We start from the raw sequence: 19,625 nt of genomic DNA, 5'->3' as shown, positions 1-19,625 counted from the left end.
TAACGTGCCTGTCTAATATGCTGCAGTGGTTGTGGGCAGGAACTACAGATTTGGATACCTGTCCATAGATATTTGAATGTATGGGTGTACATTGGCTTATAACTCCACTACTTATAAGGTTGTTCCTGGGTGCATGGCTTTGGCCAGGCACCCAAGACTGTACACCATCCCCAGAACCATCTGACTGCTAAGCTATAGTACGGGTGTATGCATTGCTGTAATATGATGTGGTGGTTCTGGCCAGGGCCTAGAGTGTTAGGAGTATGGGGTACGGCCTACGGCCTGCAGCCATGCACCCAAAACTCTACATGCTGCCCACAACCACCTGAGTGATGTGCGAAAGTACGGTTGTATAGATAGGTATGGTATGCTGCTCTTGTTCTGGCCAGAGGCTAGACTCCTAGCTGTATGTCCATAGATATTACAATGTGTGGGAGTGCAGTGGCTTATATCTCCAGTGCTTATAACTTTGTTCTTGGGTGCATGGCCTTTGCCCATGCACCCAAGACTGTACACACTCCCCACAACCATCTAATCGATAATCAATACTACAGGTGTATCCATTGCTGTGAAATGCTGCGGTGGTTGTGGACAGGGCCTACAGTCTTGGAAGTATGGCCTCAGCCATGCATCCAAGACTCTAGGCCCTGGCCTCAACCACCGCAGCATGTCACACCCATGGCAGCGTACTAATCAATCGCACACTCATAGGAAAAAATAATGTAATAACGGCATGTACTCAATTTCAATGGTCACGAACACCACGTGTGCCCTTAGAACAGTTTCAAGGTGCCTGTACATAGCACGGACTGAAATACTACCCTTATTAGACTCCTCATTTTGTGCACGTACAAACATCCCGAACAAGGTGGGCATAGACAGTACATCATTAACACCTGCCGGCCAAACAAGTACATTATTTAACCCATCTCTTACTCTGTGAACCTCCCCACGCACTGTAGGAGAGAAAAACAGTTTCCGAAACAACATTTCACCTCTGGTGGCGACCGCGCTATCTTCGGATCCAAGATGTCGGGCGCATCCACACATTCTGACGCACATCACGGCTCGCTGCAGCCAATCGGCGGAGACGTTGCGAGTATGCGGTCATGGCGCCACCCCCTGGCCAATCGGTATCTTGTCCGCGGAGCGACCAGGGAAGAGTGACCGCGGAGCGGACATAGATATCAATAATTTTTTTAGACATATTTTTTGGTTGTTTTAAAGGAAACTACTGGACAGATTGTCACCAAATTTATAAAAGGACGATTTCATGCCCCTGCCGCAAATTTGGTGAAAATCCGTCCAACGGTTTGACCTGTACGCGTGCGCAAAGTTTTTCCCCCATTCAGCCTATGGGGAAAAAAAAGACGTTTTGGGATCCCCCCCATAGCTTTTGCCCCCCTGCACCAAACTTTGCCCCATATACTTTTTTTGCAAAGTTTGGTGAGGATTCGTCTAGTGGCTGTGTAATATATAGAACACATTTCTGAGGCTTGTGGAATCTGCTTAGATCACATGCTGTGCATAGCCCGCCATCTAGTGGAACCTGCGGAGTATTACAGTTGTTTTCGTTCTGTTCCACTAAGCGCTGGGCCCACCACGCCAGGCAACTCGAGGCCATGGAGGTGGAGGGAGCCTTCATTGATGGCAGCGACGCCGTACTTTCGGACGGGGAGGGCACCGGAGTAGAAGTCGCTACCCAAGCGCAAGCCCCTGACCCCGTAGGACAAGCCGGCGGCGGTAGCGCTCCAACTACACACACCACAAAACACAACCCCCAGTCAGCACTCGTCAGATTTATTGAGTACTCGACAACGCTCGGCACCCCGTGAACGGTCAACTGAATCCCTGTCCTCTGGGCAATCTAGATCCAGATCGCCGCATGACAAGACGAAGGCGTCGAAAGACGGCAAGGGTGCCTCGCAAAAAACGACATCCGAGGGTCTTCGTCCACAGACGAAACCTCAGCCCCCACACACAAAATTCGATGTTCTTCAGCTAGTAAGACATCAGGCCCCAAAAAGTCAGTTTCACTCTGAATAATTACCTACTCCAACTTGAGGGGGGGCCCTCAGGCCCAGTGACAGGGTTCCATAACATTGAAATTTTCCTAACAAATCTCGATTACTACAAATGCAAACAAGTGCATGCACTGCACAAAGAGTGTGGAAATACAGATTTGATTGCGTTTCTCTTCCTTGCAGGCAGAATAAGAGATTCCATTTCCTGAGAGGTAACACAGGCCACAAAATAGTTTGAGATGCAAGATGGATCAAGCAAGAAAGTGCCCGCCTCCATAAAAACTAGCAGCGTGGCTCAATATGGGATCAAAACTATTCCAAATTTTGAGAAAGCTGCAGCAGCGTCCATCTGGTGTACCTGGTACATCGGCTAGTACCAGAACCAGTAATGGATAAGAAAGCGCTGCTAACCACAAGCCAAGGCCGCCTCTGAAATGAAACCTGGGAAAATGAATGTGACTGGCGATGTAATGCTGGAGACCATCTTTGGTGGTGAGGCACAGTCACAGAAGGAGGGGAAATAAAAGCAAAACACAAGACAGTCTAGCTGTGCCTGCAGACAAGACCATTTATTCAGAAGGTGTGAATGATGTTTAAAGTGGCAATTCCAAGGGCAACTATTCCTCACCATCACCACTTTCAGGTGATGATCAGGATTCCAGCGACTCACTCTGAACCCATGCAGCCCCTGGTAAAAGGAAGATGCAAGGATTGCCAAAGCACGCTAGTGATGACGATAACAGTGCAGCTGTTAGTCCTGGACCTTTGAGTGTAGATACAACAGAGGAGCAAAAGAAGCACAGCACAAAACAAACAGCATCTGTGCTGCCCATCAAGGTCTTTTTTGTGCCAAGAAAAATAAACAAAGCCAGAGAAGGGCAAGTAGTCCAAGTGCAACTGTGTGTAGTGGCAGGCAGCAACGGACAGCAGTCGTAACACTTTAGGGTGACAGGGTTCTTATACCTTGTCGACTATAGAAACAACAAAGGCCACATTGCAATCGCCACACTCACCTAGGCAATGCTATCTTATGAAATGGCTCATCCAGCTTCTAGCAGCGTTTGAATACAATACATAGGCGGTCTGCAATGATAATCTGTGATGCAATGCTCTCATTCATCTGCTCAAAGACCAGATTGACATCATGGGGCAGGACATTAGGGAAAGAGGATTTAGAAACTCTCAGTCTAACCACCGTCATATGCCAGCACTTAGATACAAACAGCAGGATCAACAGACATAGTTGGCTTTGAGGAGCTTATCTGTGCCATAATTTGAAACACATGCTACATATTTTCGTCAGCTTTTTTTTTTTTTTACAGGGGAGCATATGACAAGATACAAGACAGAATCCGGATTGAATTGTGGCACATGAGGGGCAAACTTTCACACTTGCAACTTCTGAGGCAGGTCAATTGAGATATGCCCTCTTCCACATCCAGGCAGAGCAGTTCCAAGTGATGTATCCCTTTGTAATGATGCATAGAGCAAGAAACAGGTTGTGCCTGCAGGGAATTTGTGGGAATTGTGTATGGAAGAAGTTAAAAGGAGGTGAAGCCAGTATGCAGAACATGCAGTCTTGCCCTAGGCCCCCTTCTGTAACCAAGAAACCCAATAATGACATGTGGCCGGCAAACCTGCCTTTGCTATGTGTGGGGATGTGGCTTCTTTTTTTTGCCACCATATAACCTATTTCAACATTTCTGTGAAAAAAATATGATGTTATGGAAAAGGTTTTGCACATTTATCATGTACATGTCATTAATAAACACTATCTTACAACTAATCTGCGTAGGTTTCAATGCACAGGTGTACATTTTTGGCTTAGTAGAGATTTCATTTGGCAACTAGTTACACACAGTCATAAAATCTCCAAAAATATTAATAAAATAGCCCAACTAGGGTTGCTGTGGAGCTTATTTATCATCCATTCTTAATCATCTGCATGCCTCCATAGCTGTATTTTAATAATTGGCTAATGCCACTGCTGCAGATGTTATTTGGCTCATTGAGAGAGTAACTAAATGAGAGAAATCGTAGAACATTTCCTCCCTCTTCTCAGCTTGGGATAAGGGAGGACTAGTGGCCGATAATGTTGGCTCATCCCTGACAGCCCCCATGCTGGGTGGGAGAGGTGCTTCATTTTTATGTGCCAGCTTTCAAAGCAAGGCATTCCCCATCCGAAATGAAAGGTGGTGGGTGGAAAGGGCTTGTCGACACTCTGTCATTTTGCTCTGATCAATGTTTGTTATCTGCGCACACACCTCGAAGTGACAAACCCACTCCAGCCCGTTTGCCTAATTAATACGATACCAATAATGATTTGTTATTTATATAGCGCTTACGCCCAAACATAGTCACATACAATAATCATCCCAATGATTAATGATCGCAAATAGATCGCAGTAGAGCACGCACAACCCCGCTGAGCTATCTTACCTGCAATTTAATATTTAACTACATTAAAATTAACCAAAATAACAACAAAATAGGTTTTCAAAGCTCCATTCCATGTAGACTGCTTGTTTGGCACATAAAAACATCTTTGTTATGTAGAACTACGGACTGAACGAACGAACATGCGCAACAGCAAGCTGCCTACAAGTGTAATAATAAATGGCTTCTTAGGTGAGAAATCAATACAAAAAAATAAGCTTTATTACAGCTGAACATGTGCTGCATTCATATGTGTCTGTGCCTGATTTTTGTACAAGTAGATTTCTCAAACGTTTTTGTTCCTTGGACGAGTACATTATTAAAGAAAATCTACACCCCTATGTGATACAGTATCCTACTCGTGTGTTTTTTCACTCTGAGCCTACCTTTTTGAGAATTCTGGTCCACTATATGGAACATTATATGTGAAATCATTGAAACAGAGGCGCCCCGTGTCTTTAATCAATCTTGGTGGGTGAAGTGCCACACAGCCATTCACCAAAGCAGCGTGTGTGAAACATCTGCATGTTCATGACCTTCTAAAAAGCAATTGTTAGTAGCAGAAAAGATCATAAAGCAATCAACAATATTGCTTGGAGGAGTTTAGTCTACCTTAATCGTCCATTGAAGGTCTCAAATTAGGTTTATCAGCGTCTCATGGGGGGGGGGGGGGGGCTCGAGAGCCCGAGCAAGATGGCCGCAGGTCTGTGAAGCTCTGTGAGGGCCTGCCGCTTCGTTATGTAAAAATCCCCTTCACAACCCCCAGAGTGAGACGGAGAACATAGCCGCAGGATGCAGAATGGATGCGGCACTGACACATAAAATTTCAGACGTTCAAATGCCCGTTGAGACGCCTTCCGACACTGAGATAGAGCGGCGCCTACATCACACGCGGCCCCAGAGCGGAGGGCTGCGTAGGAGCACTCCTGCTCGCACGTAAGGGCTGGCGGGAGACCAGTGACTGTCGATCTGCACCAGAGCTCGGTACGGTACCGGCACCTGAGCAGGGGGCAGTGGACTGCACCCACGATTTGGGTTCCACTCAAGGCGCTCAGCTTCAGAAGACCAGCACAGAAGACCCTCCCAACTAAGGGAGCAGCAGCGGGGAGGGACATGCACTGGGATCCCCCTTGCCACCGGGGACACCCCTCAGAGTCACCATACATCTACACCACCGGCCAAGTAGGCGGACCAGGGGTGGCAAGAATCGCTGTTTCATGGGTGCCCATCCTGGGATGCACCACAGCCCAGCCAAATCTACTCCACTTTCGGGCTAACTCCACATGGGCAGCTAGATCTACGGCTACATCTGCAGACACGACCGTCAGCCACCTGCATTGCCCCAGGGGAGATCATAGTAATCCGAAGTCGCACAAGCACAGTCCCCGGAGTCGGAGGCCCGGAGGAGCCCGGTGCCCACGGAGCGGGTACGTAGCACCGTACTAGACGCCATGGACCTACTGATACTGTCAGCCGTGTCCAAACCTGATTGAAGGCATTCCCCCGAAGCCTCCTTTCCATCCCTTACTATGGACAGGAAACCTTCCCGTTCCTCACCTTCAGGGATGTGCTCAGCTGCCGCTGTCATACGGTCCCACAGGGTGTATGTAAATCTTGCAAGGGTGCAAGTTCCATTTGTGGATTTTAATGCCATGCTCCCTGACGAAAAAATCTTTCGGGACCATGAATCGATCTTCTTATCCCTATCTGGGGGAATTGTAGGACATGCCGCATTCCTAGTAGAAGTAGCTGCTTGAACTACAAGACTCTCAGGTGATGGGTGTGTACTCAAATATTCAGGATCTGAAGAACAAGGCCTGTATTTTGAAACATTTTTTTTTTATTTACTGCCGGAGTAGACTCAGGGTTTCCCCATGCAGTGTTCACCTTCCTTTGTAGAGCTACGTGAAAAGGAAGTATGGGATCTTGTTGAGGTCCCCCCAAAAGGATGTCAGTCATACCATCCTCCTGATAAATAGGTGAATTTCTGTTCCACCCCATAAATTCAGTTACCCAGTTCATTAACTTTCTATATCCTGCATCAGCATGCTCAGCCGGGTCAGGCTTTTCAAATTCATATTCTGGAGATGTGTCAAGACCACTTGCTGACTGCAAGCACTCATAAGTCTGCCATTTTAGATTGAGGGTCAATCAACTCCTCAGGGACCTGTTTTGTTCCAAATTTCACTCCCGCAGGTGAAACATCTTCTGATGAACCCCCCTCATAAATGGAGAACATGGTTCTAAAGAAATCCTGCCTACTTTCAGTGACAAATCATTTCTCAGGTGGCATAGGGCGACAGAGATGTCGATTTTGCAAAAGGAATGAACGAAGACATCGACAAGGGCGTCGATGCTATAGGCATCGCCTTCGATACCATTGAGGTAACCTTCGACACTTTCGACGGTGTTAACAATTCCTTGGAAGGAATTGTCGACGCCTTCGACACCGTCGGCTGTGCTCTCAACGTAACCTTTTTGGAATGGTCGACACCCTGTGCTCGATCGCCTTCGATAGAGGCTTCGAGGAAGTCTTCGACGAGGATTGAGATGGCAGATGGGTATTCAACGCCATTTTATCGAGTACTACCCCCAATTTTTTTGCACGTGAGGCGTCGCGGAAGATTCCCTGGACGACACCCTCTATGATTCATCATCAGATTTTCTTGTCTTAGATCTTCCCCAGTCACTTTTTGTATGAGCAGGGGCATGGCCTTCGCTAGACTTTTTTGAGGGGGTCTGGGCCGCATTCTCAAAAATCTTTAGCATAAATGTTCAGAAGGCTTCCCACTTTCTTGGGGAATCATGTTTTGTCAGACATGTGATAACTTCCTCAGACGACTTCGAGGAAGAGGTAGAGTGGTGTCATATTTTCTTCGCCTTTTTTGAGGAAGAGGACTTCCTGGATCTACTCCTTGACCTAGACTTTGTGTGACGTTTTAAAAGAAGACTCGGCCGAGTCTTTTTCCCTTCTCGAAGAAAACTTCGAGGACACCTCCCCCACCACCAGTTTACCACTCTGTTCCTTTAATGCTTTATGGGTCATCGAGTGACAGGAACCGCTCACGTCTATACGGTGGTCGGAATTGAAGCACTAGAGGCAATTCCGATGGGGGTCAGTCAGCGACATCTTCCTCCCACATTTCTGGCATTTTTTTAATCCAGTCTTCGGCGTGGAAGGATTCAATGACAACATTTTCACGAACTGAAGCACCGTTTTCTCGATCCGAAGCAAAGCTAAAGGATAAAAGGAACTGATGCCAAAGGGCGCGGCTCGAGGCATTTATACAGCGGACGACATCAGTGCTCGACGGATGCCGCAGACGAGTGGAGCGCCCTCTGGTGGAGAGAAAATGTTTTCCGAAGCAGCAAAGCTGAAGGTAAGGATATATCTAAGATGAGGAACACTTGGGAGGACACAATCCATTCGAATTACGACATTATTTCGAGATTTGTAATTGACGAAATTTGATGAATATTTCCTATCGAGGGCAAAGTCAAGAATCTGGTTCATATCTCCACACAATATAAACTTATCAGGGTTCTTGTGTGATGATTTAATTAGTGAGTTGGACCAAATATTTGGTTAAGGTACATTTGGATCATAGACATTGATAATGGTGACTGGTAGATATACTCCTACGCCCTTCTGGGTCCTTTTCTTCATTGACTAGAGTAAACTTCAATTGTTTATTGATTAGAATGGAAACTCCTCCTTTCTTGTCTAGAGCATTGGAATAGAGAGTGTGGCTTATCCAAGGAGCTCTAATGTTACAGTTTTCAGTGTCAGAATTTAGATGAGTTTCCTGGAGGCAGATTATGTCAGATTTTTGTTGGGCAAATTGAGTAATAATCTTGGCGCGTTTGATAGGATGTTGCACTCCTTTAACATTCCAAGTAAGAAGTTGTATCGACATCAGAACGTTAGAGAAAAGATAGACATCTGTAAAATAAGTGGCAAGGCGAGAGAATACATTTCCATGCAGCCCTAAGCAAACTTTAAATAATTTAAGAACATCGTTGGAGTAAAAATTACTAACTATATCGGAATTCCTGGAGGACATGGGGAAGAACAATAGGGAGGGATGACAACAATATAGAGAATGATAAAGAAAAGAGAATACATAAGATTTAAGAAAGTAAGTATGATCAAGTGGTATTAAAGAGGTACCGATGAGCATATTTAGAAAGCAAAAAACAAGAAAGACATGAGGGATACCAAAGTACAGAGATGCAATGAGCACAGATGAAGGAGGACAAGAGCCAGAGTTAAGTATCTATTAAAGTTAAAGCATCATGAACTAAGTAGATACTCATTAAAAGTACAGTGAGAAAGAGTTGAAACTTGTAAGTATGCAAGAATGAAGTTATATATCCGAAGAATAGGTTAAGTAGCAACTGTAATCAAAAGTTTAGTCAAGTTTGTGGGTTTGAGAGAGTGAGGTCCGCAGCTTTGATAGGAGATCTGACTTTTCTCTTAGATGGGTTGAGGTGGACGGAATTTCAAGTGGAATAGATGGAGTTGATCTACTGTGCTAGGGAGTACATTTGATGTGCTGGTTCCTGGGTATTTTGTGGGATTGCGAATGGCATGGGGGAGGATCAGGGTTTGGAGGGTTGACCGAATGACTCTGGGTATACACATCCATTGGTGAAGATTGAAGTTCTTGGAGTAGATTTTGAAGGTCGTTTGGATCTGTAAATTCTTTGGTGGGGCCATCTGGGATGCTAATAATCATCCTTGCTGGGTCTAACAAGCCATATCTTATGTTGAGGGATTTTAGAAGGGGTCTCATATCTAAGAATCTCTTCCTTTTGCTTGAGTACTCTTGGAAAAGTCGGGTGATATGAAGATTCTGCTATTCTGGAAGAGTATGGGGGAGTTCTTCTTAGCTGAATTGAAGAGTTTGGCATGCTTGTTGATGACGGAGACAGCATGCAATAAACGGTCTTGGCGATTTGTTGCTGTTAGAGGAATGTGGACGGTTCCTATGGGCGCGTTGCAGTTGCAAAGGCGGTACAAACGTTATTCCTAGCACTGAGGGGATCCAGTTTGTGAGAAAGTTGACCGGGTCATCACTTTCAATCTTTTCAGAAATTCTGTAAAAGCAAAGGTTTTCCCTTCTGTTTCTATCTTCCAGTTTTATAACTTCATTTTGCAATTGCAGCAGTTTTACATGCATGCTATCCTATCCATGCCCTCTACTCTATACCTCCACAAAACCTAGTCTTTCTTCTGCTTTGTCAAGCCTACTTGAGAAAGTTTTTATATAATTTTTGAATACTTTGATCTCTTCTTGTATGGAGGAAGAGCAAGAGTCAAGTGTGGAAATGGAAGTTCGGATATTTCCAAGTTCTTAAAGAGTTTTTGCCAAACAAGCATTGAAAGGAGCATTGTCAGACAACATGGTTATTTTTGAGGCTTCCGTCATAGAGGTGTCAAAACTAAGTAATGAGATGGGGTAGCTAACAGCTGGAGTAATGTACAACAATTAGTGGTAATTCAAAGTGCATAGGGCGCACAGGGCAGAGTATGATTAAAATGATACAGGCACCCAATAAAAGGAATAAAGGTGTGCAGAAGCATTTAGAAGTTGGAGCGTGGTATTAGGAATTTCATTTGTATAATATGGAACAAGTTACTTACCTGTAACTGTTCTCCAGCATGGGTCTGGCATGGATTCACATACTCATGAATATTCCCCGTCGTCAGGCTGGGAATCCTCGGTAAAGAAAAAACCAGTATCAGTTTCGTTTCTGATCTGTCTTTCGTAGTAATAACCAATCACTGGTCTCTGCGTCATACTGACCACAGCCAATGACTGCCCTCTACCTAAGTCCCGCCTCTGGCTGCCATCTTCAGATTTGGAAGCACGTGAAGTGGCAGTATGAACAAGTGAAGAGCCGCAGAGGGGTAGGCGGGAGGGTTCGCATGTGAATCCATGCCAGACCCATGCTGGAGAACAACAGTTACAGGTAAGTAACTTGTTCCTTCTCCAGCATGGGGTCTGGCATGGATTCACATGCTCATGAATAAAGAATACATAGCAGTACACACATGCACAACCACGGGAGGTGGCAAAGGCTCAACATTAAGCATTACATCAAACTCAACATTAAGCATCTTACCTCCTCACCAGGCTCACCTCAGGCGAACAGGTTGCGCAGCACTGCTTGGCCGACCCTGGACTCCTCCCTGGAATCCCGATCGACGCAGTAGAATTTCGTGAAGGTGTGCGTCGACCTCCACGTAGCAGCCCTGAATATGTCCAGCAGGGGCACACCAGAAAGGAACGCCGTGGTAGCTGCGATCGCTCTGGTGGAATGGGCTCTCGGACGGCCAGGCAGCGGTCGGTTTGCCAACCGATGACAGTACATGATACAGCCGGAGAGCCATCTGGAAATGGAAGCCTTCGAGAGTGCCTTCCCCGGATTGACAGGTCCAAAATTCACAAAGAGTTGTGACGTCTTCCGAAAACACTTCGTGCGGTCCACGTAGAACTTCAGCGCTCTAGCCACATCCAGCGAGTGCAAAGTCCTCTCAGCCGGCGACGAAGGCGACGGGAAGAACACAGGCAACACCAAGGGTTCGTTGAGGTGGAAGTCCGACGGCACCTTGGGCATGAAGGAGGGGTGCGTCCTGAGCACTACCCTCGTGTCGTGAAAAGTCAAGTACGGGGCCTTGCAGGAAAGGGCCTGGATCTCTCCCACTCGTCGTGCGGAGGTGATGGCCACAAGAAACGCTGTTTTCCACGACAGAAACTTCAACGGGGCCGAGTGCAGAGGCTCGAACGGAGGTCCCATGAGCTTGGTCAGCACCACGTTGAGCTCCCACGCCGGGGCCGGAGCCTTCACCGGCGGGAACGATCTGAACAGTCCCTTCATGAACTCTTTCACCAGACGATGAGACCACAAGGACGTCCGCCCTGTGGTTCTGGTGTATCGGGAGATCGCAGCAAGATGAATCTTGATGGACGCGTGTGCCAGTCCAGCTTTGGCCAGCGTCAGCAGGTACGGCAGTACTTGGGGAGCCGTAATCCGTAGAGGGTTAATCTTCTGTGCGTGGCACCAGACAGAGAACCTCTTCCATTTGTGTCCGTAGCCTTTAAGAGTCGAGGACGCCCTGGCCTTTGCAAGAACCTCTCTGCAGTCGGCCGGTATGTCGTATCCTCCAAACTCTAGCGCTGCAGGAGCCAGGCCTGCAAGTTCAGCGATTTCGGGTCGTGGTGGAGGATGGCGCCTCCTTCCCTGGAGAGTAGATCCGCGTCCACCGGCAGCTTGATTGACGGGGACGCTGACAAGTCCAGAAGGTCCGGGAACCATATCTGCCTCGGCCACGCAGGTGCGACGAGGATCATCCTGCACCGTGACCTCTTGAGCTGGTTGATGAGCCGGATTAGCAGTGGCAATGGAGGGAACGCGTAAAGGTACAGGCCCTCCCAGGGGAACGAGAAAGCATCGCCCATGCTCCTCGCCTGGGGAAACCTGCTGGCGAACCTCCGGCACTTGGAGTTCGTCGCCGTCGCAAACAGGTCGATCTGGGGTGTGCCCCACCGTCGGAAGAGGCGATCCACTAGATCCTGCCGTAGCTCCCACTCGTGGCACGAGCGCAGCTCCCTGCTGAGTGAGTCGGCGATGGTGTTTTTTATCCCTGCCAGATGAAACGGCACCAGAAACATCCTTTGGGCGACGGCCCAATGCCACAGGTCCTGCGCCTCCTTGGACAGTGCTGGGGACCTGGTTCCGCCCTGTTTCCTGATGTAAAACATGGTGGTGGTGTTGTCGGTGAAGATCCTCACCACCTTGCCCTTGAGGGACGGAAGGAAGGACCTGAGGGCCCAAAACACTGCACGGAGCTCTAGGACGTTGATATGTAGTGATTTCTCCGTCGGGAGCCAAAGGCCTCTTGCGTGCAGATTTTCGGTGTGCGCTCCCCAACCTTCCAGGGAGGCATCCGTGGTCACTGTCTCCTGGTGGGCTGGGGTCTGGAAGTCCATGCCCGCCGTCAGATGCGCGCGGGTGCCCCACTACCGGATTGCTCGTCGGAAACTCTCGTCGAGTGTGATCCTTTCCTCGAAGCTGCCCGTCGTTTGGATCCAGCGCGCGTCCAGGAACTCCTGCAACGGGCGCATCCGGAGCCTGCACAGGGGAATGAGGTAGATGCAGGAAGACATCATTCTGAGGAGGGACTTGATGAACCTCACCTTGGCCGCGTCGGCCACCAACATCCGTTGTACCTTGCCCAGGATGGCCCTGGTCCTCTCCTCCGACGGGGAGGCCAGAAGGGACACTGTGTCGAGCCTCGCTCCCAGAAACAGTGCGTCTTGCGCAGGTACCAGGTGGGATTTGGCGTAGTTCACGGAGAATCCCAGGTCCGTGAGAAGCTGGACGGTCCTTGCCGTGTGGTCCACGGCGAGCTCCCTCGTCTTGGCTCGGATGAGCCAGTCGTCCAGGTAGGGGTAGACGTGGATCCCCTCTCGGCGCAGCTGCGCCGCCACCGGTGCAAGGCACTTGGTGAAAACCCTGGGTGCCGACCGTAGTCCGAAGGGGAGGGCTTTGAACTGGTAGTGACGCCCTTGGACCACAAACCTGAGAAATTTTCGGTGCCCCCTTAGGATGGGAATATGGAAGTAGGCATCCTCCAAATCCAACGACGACAGGAAGTCTCCTTCCTCCAGCTGACCCAGGACGTGCTGGAGGGTGACCATCCGGAACTTCTGAGCCTTGATGAACTTGTTCAGACGTCGCAGGTCTAGGATGGGGCGCCATCCTCCCGTCTTCTTCTTCACGAGGAAGTATCTCGAGTAAACTGCGGAGCCCCGAAGCCTCTTTGGAACGAGTTCGATGGCGCCCTTCCTGAGCATCGCCTTTACCTCCAGGAGAAGCTGCGGGACGTGAAGCTCTTTCCTGGCCACGGGGGGGACGCGCGGGCACCTTCTTTGAAACTCGAGCGCGTGGCCCCGGGCTAAGGCGTCCAACACCCAACGGTCGGTGGAGATGGACTCCCACACGCTGACGAAGCTCGCCAGCCGGCCTCCCACCGGGGTGCTTCGGTGGGGGCCCGACCCCACGGTCGGTTCAATCCTGTTTCGACGAGGCTTTGCCGCCTTGACCTCCTTGGCGACGACGGCGGGGTCCGCCCGACTTGCCTCGTCCCCTATAGGCCTCCTGAGACGACGAGCGGGCCGCTTGACGGTAGGTGGAGAAACCGCCGCCGGAGCCTTTGGAGGCGCCCTTGCCTCCGCTGCTCCGAAAGGGCAGCCGTCGTTGTTGCAGAACCCCAAGGGCCCGGGCCGTCTCCGTGTCCGCTTTAATGGCCTGAAGGGAATCGTCCACTGTTTTCCCAAACAGGTTGTTCCCATCGAACGGCATGTCCAGGACTCTGGTCTGTACGTCTTGACGGAAGTCCGTAGCCTTGAGCCATCCACGCCGCCTAAGGCACACGCCGTTGCCCAACTGGCGAAATCCCGTATCGGCGATGTCCGTCGCCATAGTGATGGCGTGGTCCGACGCCACCTCACCTTCCTGTAGGATCTCCAGGGCATCCGCCCTCTTGTCGTCCGGTAGGAAGTCCAGCAGGGGAGCCAGTTTGTACCATAGCTCCCTGTCGTAGCGGGCCACGATAGCCAAGGCGTTGGCCGCCTTAATCGTCGTCGCTGCAGACGAGATGACCCTGCGTCCCATAGAGTCCAATTTCTTTCCCTCGCCGTCCTCCGGCGGGGAAGTCGATGTGGAGGCCGCACCCCCCCCCCGCTTTCTTCCTGGCCGCCGCGGAGACGACAGAGTCCGGGGTAGGCTGCGCCCGGAGGCACAGGGGGGCCACGTCCGGGACCCGGTACTTCTTTTCGTACCGGTCTCTTCTAGCTGGCGTCATGGAAGGGTTCTTGAGGAGGGCGAGGCCCTCATCCCAAATGTCGTCCAGTAGAGGCACCGCGAGGACCGTCTTCCTCTTGGCCTCGCGCCGTTGATAAAGGAATCCTTCCTTTTTCTTCTCCTCAGGGCAGCGTTGGAAAAGTTCGGATGCCCTGGCGATCATGGAGTGGAACGATCCAATCTCGTCGGGCAGAGAAGCCCTGGTGGGAGGTGACGACGGAAGATCCTCGTCGTAGACCTCGTCCGTACCCGTCGCGGCCGTGTCAGTCCCCGTATCATCCCCTCGAGTCGTGGACGGGGAGGAGGGCTGGACGGGGCGCGACGGCTGAAAAGGAGGTGGAGGGTGAATCCTTCTTTTCTTGGGAGGAGGAACGCCAGAAGGTCCCGGTTCTGGGTCCCCCGACGGGAGTGGTTCCTCCGCTGGCAACGGTAGTCTCGTCCTTATCTCCGAGCATAAGGACTGTATAGCCAACAAAATGGCCGCCGAGTTGTCTTGCGGCGCTGGCAGAGGGGAATCCGACTCTGAGCCCCGAGGTCGCCACCACTGGTGTAGCCTCCACAGTCTGAGCCAGAGCCGCCGCGACAGTCTCGATACAGGCCTTGGCCGGATGGATTAAGGCCTTCACCACCTTAGGTGCGCTCACCGCCTTATCCTTGAGGGGGGGACACTGCCTCGCTCCCCCTCCGATGGGGCCTTCGAGCTCGACCGGGGCCTCTCCAGGAGCTTCGCCGGGTGCTCGGCCTTCCTCTTACCCGACCCAGAGCGTTGGCTCGTGGTTGATGGTACCGGGGAGGGTGCGCCCTGCCTGGCGCCCGTAGAGCCCGACCGTTCGGCGCTCCCGGTGCCAGCGGACTCGCGGTGCTTGGCCTTGTGTTGGACCCCCGTCGCCGGGGCGTCCTCAAAGGTCTTAGAAGACCGCTCGGATTTCTTCCTCTTCTTCTCGCCGGACGGGCTCTTCCCTTCCAGCCAGTTGGCGAGACGTTGATGGCGGTCCTTCATGGTCCGCTCCGACATGTTGCCGCAAAACGCACAGTCCTTCTCCACGTGCGTCTTGTCCTCATGTAAGCAGTAGAGACAAAAGGAGTGTTCGTCCGCCTTAAAGACGTTCTGCAGCTGGCATCCAGGGCAGACCCTGAACAGCTTTCCGGGCGTCGAGCTTCCCTTCTCCTGGGCCATGTCCGGGACGGGCCTGAGAAAACTTCTGGAGTCCTCCAAAAGCGTAGCTCGACGAAATCTTCACCCTTGAGGGGCGCAGACGAATCCGACACGGGTCCCCGTTGATCGGATGGAGAGTCGGTGGAGCTTGAGGCTCTTTTGACCGAAAAAAACGAAGTTTTTGAGAAAAACGTGAAAAAATAGCACTAACGCTCGAGAGCAATAGCACGAGGATCCCAACACATGAACGTGCGGTAAAAATCTGAAGATGGCTGCCAGAGGCGGGGCTTAGGTAGAGGGCAGTCATTGGCTGTGGTCAGTATGACGCAGAGACCAGTGATTGGTTATTACTACGAAAGACAGATCAGAAACAAAACTGATACTGGTTTTTTCTTTACCGAGGATTCCCAGCCTGACGACGGGGAATATTCATGAGCATGTGAATCCATGCCAGACCCCATGCTGGAGAACAATAGTATTATATTGTAAAGGTGCAGTATTATATTTGAAAAACACCCAATTATTTTCTCTGAGACAATTATATATGTAAAAGTTTTATATATCAAAAAACTTTAGGGGCTTCAGAGTAAATGTTCCAATAATTTACAGTGCCCCTCACATTAAATAGGGTTTATATATTTAGCAAAACACTACTAAGTATCCATAGGGTGTTGCCGGTTGGACCAAGAAAGGGAGTCCAAGAATTAGGCACTTAAGGCGGTTGGCAGGTTGGTAATACTCTTATCCTGCCTTTGTGTGAAAAAAATGCAATATTCCACTACCAAAAGTCAATTAGGAACTTACAACCTTTGTTGTGTGGAAATCGGGTATCCTTCTACGAGCAGTATAATAGAAACGCGAGTGCCGCGTCAGCTGAATGGACGTTCGCCGGAGCTCGTCACGCTACGCTGATGCTTTAGGCCTCGCCCCCAACTCCCGCCGAGCCGACTTCACAGATCTGCCATCGAAGTCACTCAATGTCAAAAGGACATGCGAAGTAGAACACCACCTGCAACTCTTGTACCAAACCCGTGGCAAATCAGAGCATCATTATAAAGCGGCGAGGTTGTTCCAGAGATGTGGGCGCCGTCGAGCGTTGTGGCTGACAGAACTGACAGGCGAGGAATCTGTTCTTCGGTTAAAGAACTTGTCAGTCAACATCACCAGCACCGTTCCGCATCGGGTACAGTTGAAGTTGCAAATAAGTGAACATTTCAGCAATTATACGTTCATGTTTATATGATAGGTTCACAGCCCTCGGAGCTCCTCAACTATGCTGCCATCTCCGTTGCTGCATGGCCACGCCCCACCCCCCAGTTGTGTTTAATGTTCTCTTGTATTTTTCTTTGATCTTACTTTTACTTATTTTGCCAAAACCCTAAAAACAAAGTATTGGAAGAAAACTGTTTGCTGCTGTCCAGTGCCCAGCAAATTCTACCATAAAAACAGACTGGAGAGTTGAGCAGAAGGCAACAAAAGGGAGTAAATAACAAAGGTAATCCCTTATTAACCAAGTGATAATAAAAATAATTGACAACTTTTAAAATACATTGCAAGAATACAAGAAATCATTTAAAAAACATGGCTTCTAAGAATTTGTTTAGCTCCTAACACTTTTGCTTTTCGAGTCAAATGCTCCTTAGACAAAGACAGTGCGAGGCCCTGTATTGTGGTCAGTAGACTCTTCAGGATGGGTAAATTTGCAGCCCCCTTGAAATAAGCTGGGAACTAAGTGATAGATGGAAGAAAAAGGAAAGAGCAGTACAAGGAGATAGTTTCTCAATTATCTCCAGTGCAAAGGGGTGAACAGAAGCACAGGATAGGTTTGCAGACTTGATAGCCGATGTTAGTCCAGCTGGGTGGTGGGAAGGAATTATCGTTGCACATAGGGTGGTTGGGAGGGCTATCAGGGAGGAGAAAGATTTCAGAAATGTGAGATGAAGGAGGCCACATAGACGAGAGAGAGCGAGCGCGAGAGAGCGAGGTTGGACCAAGGCAAGGGGGAAATGGAAGTATGTGGATATCCAGAGAGGGTAGGAGCAGGGAAGAAGGATGAAGCTGTTGTAATAATTGGATTTAGAAAAGTCAACAGCAACACAGAGAGGAAAAAAGGGATATTTCAAATAGAACAAAAGGAAGACTGCAAGACTTCCACCATAACCGCAGAGGAAGAAACACAAGGGTGTGAGATTTTCCATGATTGTTTTTTTTTCCTGGTTGACCAAGTGTTTAGTCGAGTTGAAGACTGTGGCTGTTAGGCAAGTTTAGGAGGTTAAAGTTATTGATGACTCACAGTGCAAGATATAAAGTTTCACTATTATTTTAAGATCCCATACTGTCTTATGGTAGATTTCTTTATTGCCACCTAAACCATCTTGAAAGCAAACCACAAGATAACCTGTAAGTAGGTAAAAGACATACATTTTTCAAGATCCTGGATATTTGGTGATGCAACAAACCACCAGCTGCTGGAACCTCGCAACCTGAAGCACTAGGATTGTGACTTAAATGGCAAATGGCACAGAACATTAGCACTATCTGGTCATTCAGTGGAGTTTATGGATTATTGCGGGGAGAATTGAGAGCTTGGAAATGTGTCTGAAGGAGTCGGTAACTTTTATTAGCTATGAAAAACAACAGCCTCAGAAACAGACACTGTGTGAGTGATAACAGGAGGGCTTGAGTTTGAATTATTCAGGCGAATGAAGTGTACTGAGCAGAACAAATGTATAGTTTCAATGTCCTTCATGAAAGTATACACAACTGCTATAAATGGGGTTTGACCATCAAGTATTGCTGCGCTTGAAAAAGAAACGTTTGTCTGTGAAAAACAAACAATGTTTACATTTTGAGCTAGAACTATCAGATAGCGTGGTATTAAATATACATGCTGACACTTACTAGATCTGAGGAGTCTATCGATTCTGTCAATTCTTTCAACGCTTGGAGAAAGGAGCCTAATGCGAGGGCTTCCTGGGCTGGATGCTTCTGAGCACACATCGGTAAAAGAGTCTTCATGATTTAGGAAGAGAAGTTCTTTCACACACTTGTGGCAGACGCTGTGTTGACATGGAAGGATGAGTGGATGGGTGAACAACTCCTTACATGCTGGACAAATAAGCTCACGCTCAATATTCTTTATCGTCACCTTTGAAGAAAAAAAACACAATTACACATCAATGACTACCTGAAACTACTAGCAATGACGAAAGTGGCAGTCCACATCATGTACAAGCCGCATCTATTGCACACGACATAGACGGTCAAGTCACAGCAATGCCACAGTGCAGCCATTTATGTGCCACAATTAAATAGTTAACCTAGTCTTTTGCATGTGATATTACAACATGACAAAGAAGCTTGCATTCTACATATCTATTACCACTAAAGACTTTGCAGCATTTTTCAAGTCTGAACACATCACAAAGACTGATGTCATAATGGAATATCAAGTACATAAAGGCAGGTCTTCCAGCTATCTCAGGATTTTTAGCGGCTCAGGATTCAATTAAGTACTGCTCTTTGCAGCGGCTCAGGATTCAATTAAGTACTGCTCTTTGCTATCTAACCCCCAGTGTCACTCTGTACCTTGAGGATGTAACCCCCACTGCACCCTCTTGGGCTCTGTGGGCCCGCTAAACACTAACTCCCATCTTTATTCTTCCCTTAATTTGGGTCGTCTATATTGTCAAGGTTTCCTACCTTGCTTCTGATAGTAGTTTGCTTCCCTTCTCCCCACTGAAATTTCTCGGGACACGCTACAAGCACGAGCACTGCCGCTCCGGCCAGGCTGAGGGCACCAAAGCATCCCAGACTCCCCGAGGGTTATTGCCAGTCTATACAGGCATTCCTAAACTTCCCCCAAAACCTGTAGAGAATTGGCCCATCTCTTTGCCTCACACTGATGTGAAACAGTGCAGCGTGGCTGCCATTTTACTTGGGGGACTCTGGAGCCACCAGAGGTTGATAAGCAACACAGCAACTCAGAAAGACATCCCTAATAAGCTCTGACACCCCCAACGGTTCAAGTGCCGCCTCTTCCACTTTCTCCTCATATTAGAAATCCAGGAGCTGCCTCCCCCCCCACCTACCTACAGTAGGTTATAAGAGAAATTAACACAAATGAACAAATAAAG

The 19,625-nt window shown here is 48.9% G+C and overlaps 1 protein-coding gene across 2 annotated transcripts in view; it reads right to left on the bottom strand.

Annotated features, from left to right (window-relative positions):
• Positions 1 to 19,625, bottom strand: part of TRIM36 (tripartite motif containing 36) — a 1,273,623-nt gene that overhangs the window by 953,077 nt on the left and 300,921 nt on the right. For both annotated transcript variants that reach the window (XM_069625519.1, XM_069625520.1), the window contains exon 2: positions 18,391 to 18,637. In XM_069625519.1, coding sequence (XP_069481620.1) covers positions 18,391 to 18,637 — 247 coding nt within the window. The remainder of the gene's footprint in view (positions 1 to 18,390; positions 18,638 to 19,625) is intronic.

The sequence above is a fragment of the Ambystoma mexicanum genome, chromosome 6p, assembly GCF_040938575.1.
Source record: "Ambystoma mexicanum isolate Mex_15411 chromosome 6p, UKY_AmexF1_1, whole genome shotgun sequence".
NCBI classification, from domain to species: Eukaryota; Metazoa; Chordata; class Amphibia; order Caudata; family Ambystomatidae; genus Ambystoma; species Ambystoma mexicanum.
The sequence above is the reverse complement of the archived record's forward strand: the minus strand, read 5'-3'. Positions and strand labels throughout refer to the sequence as shown.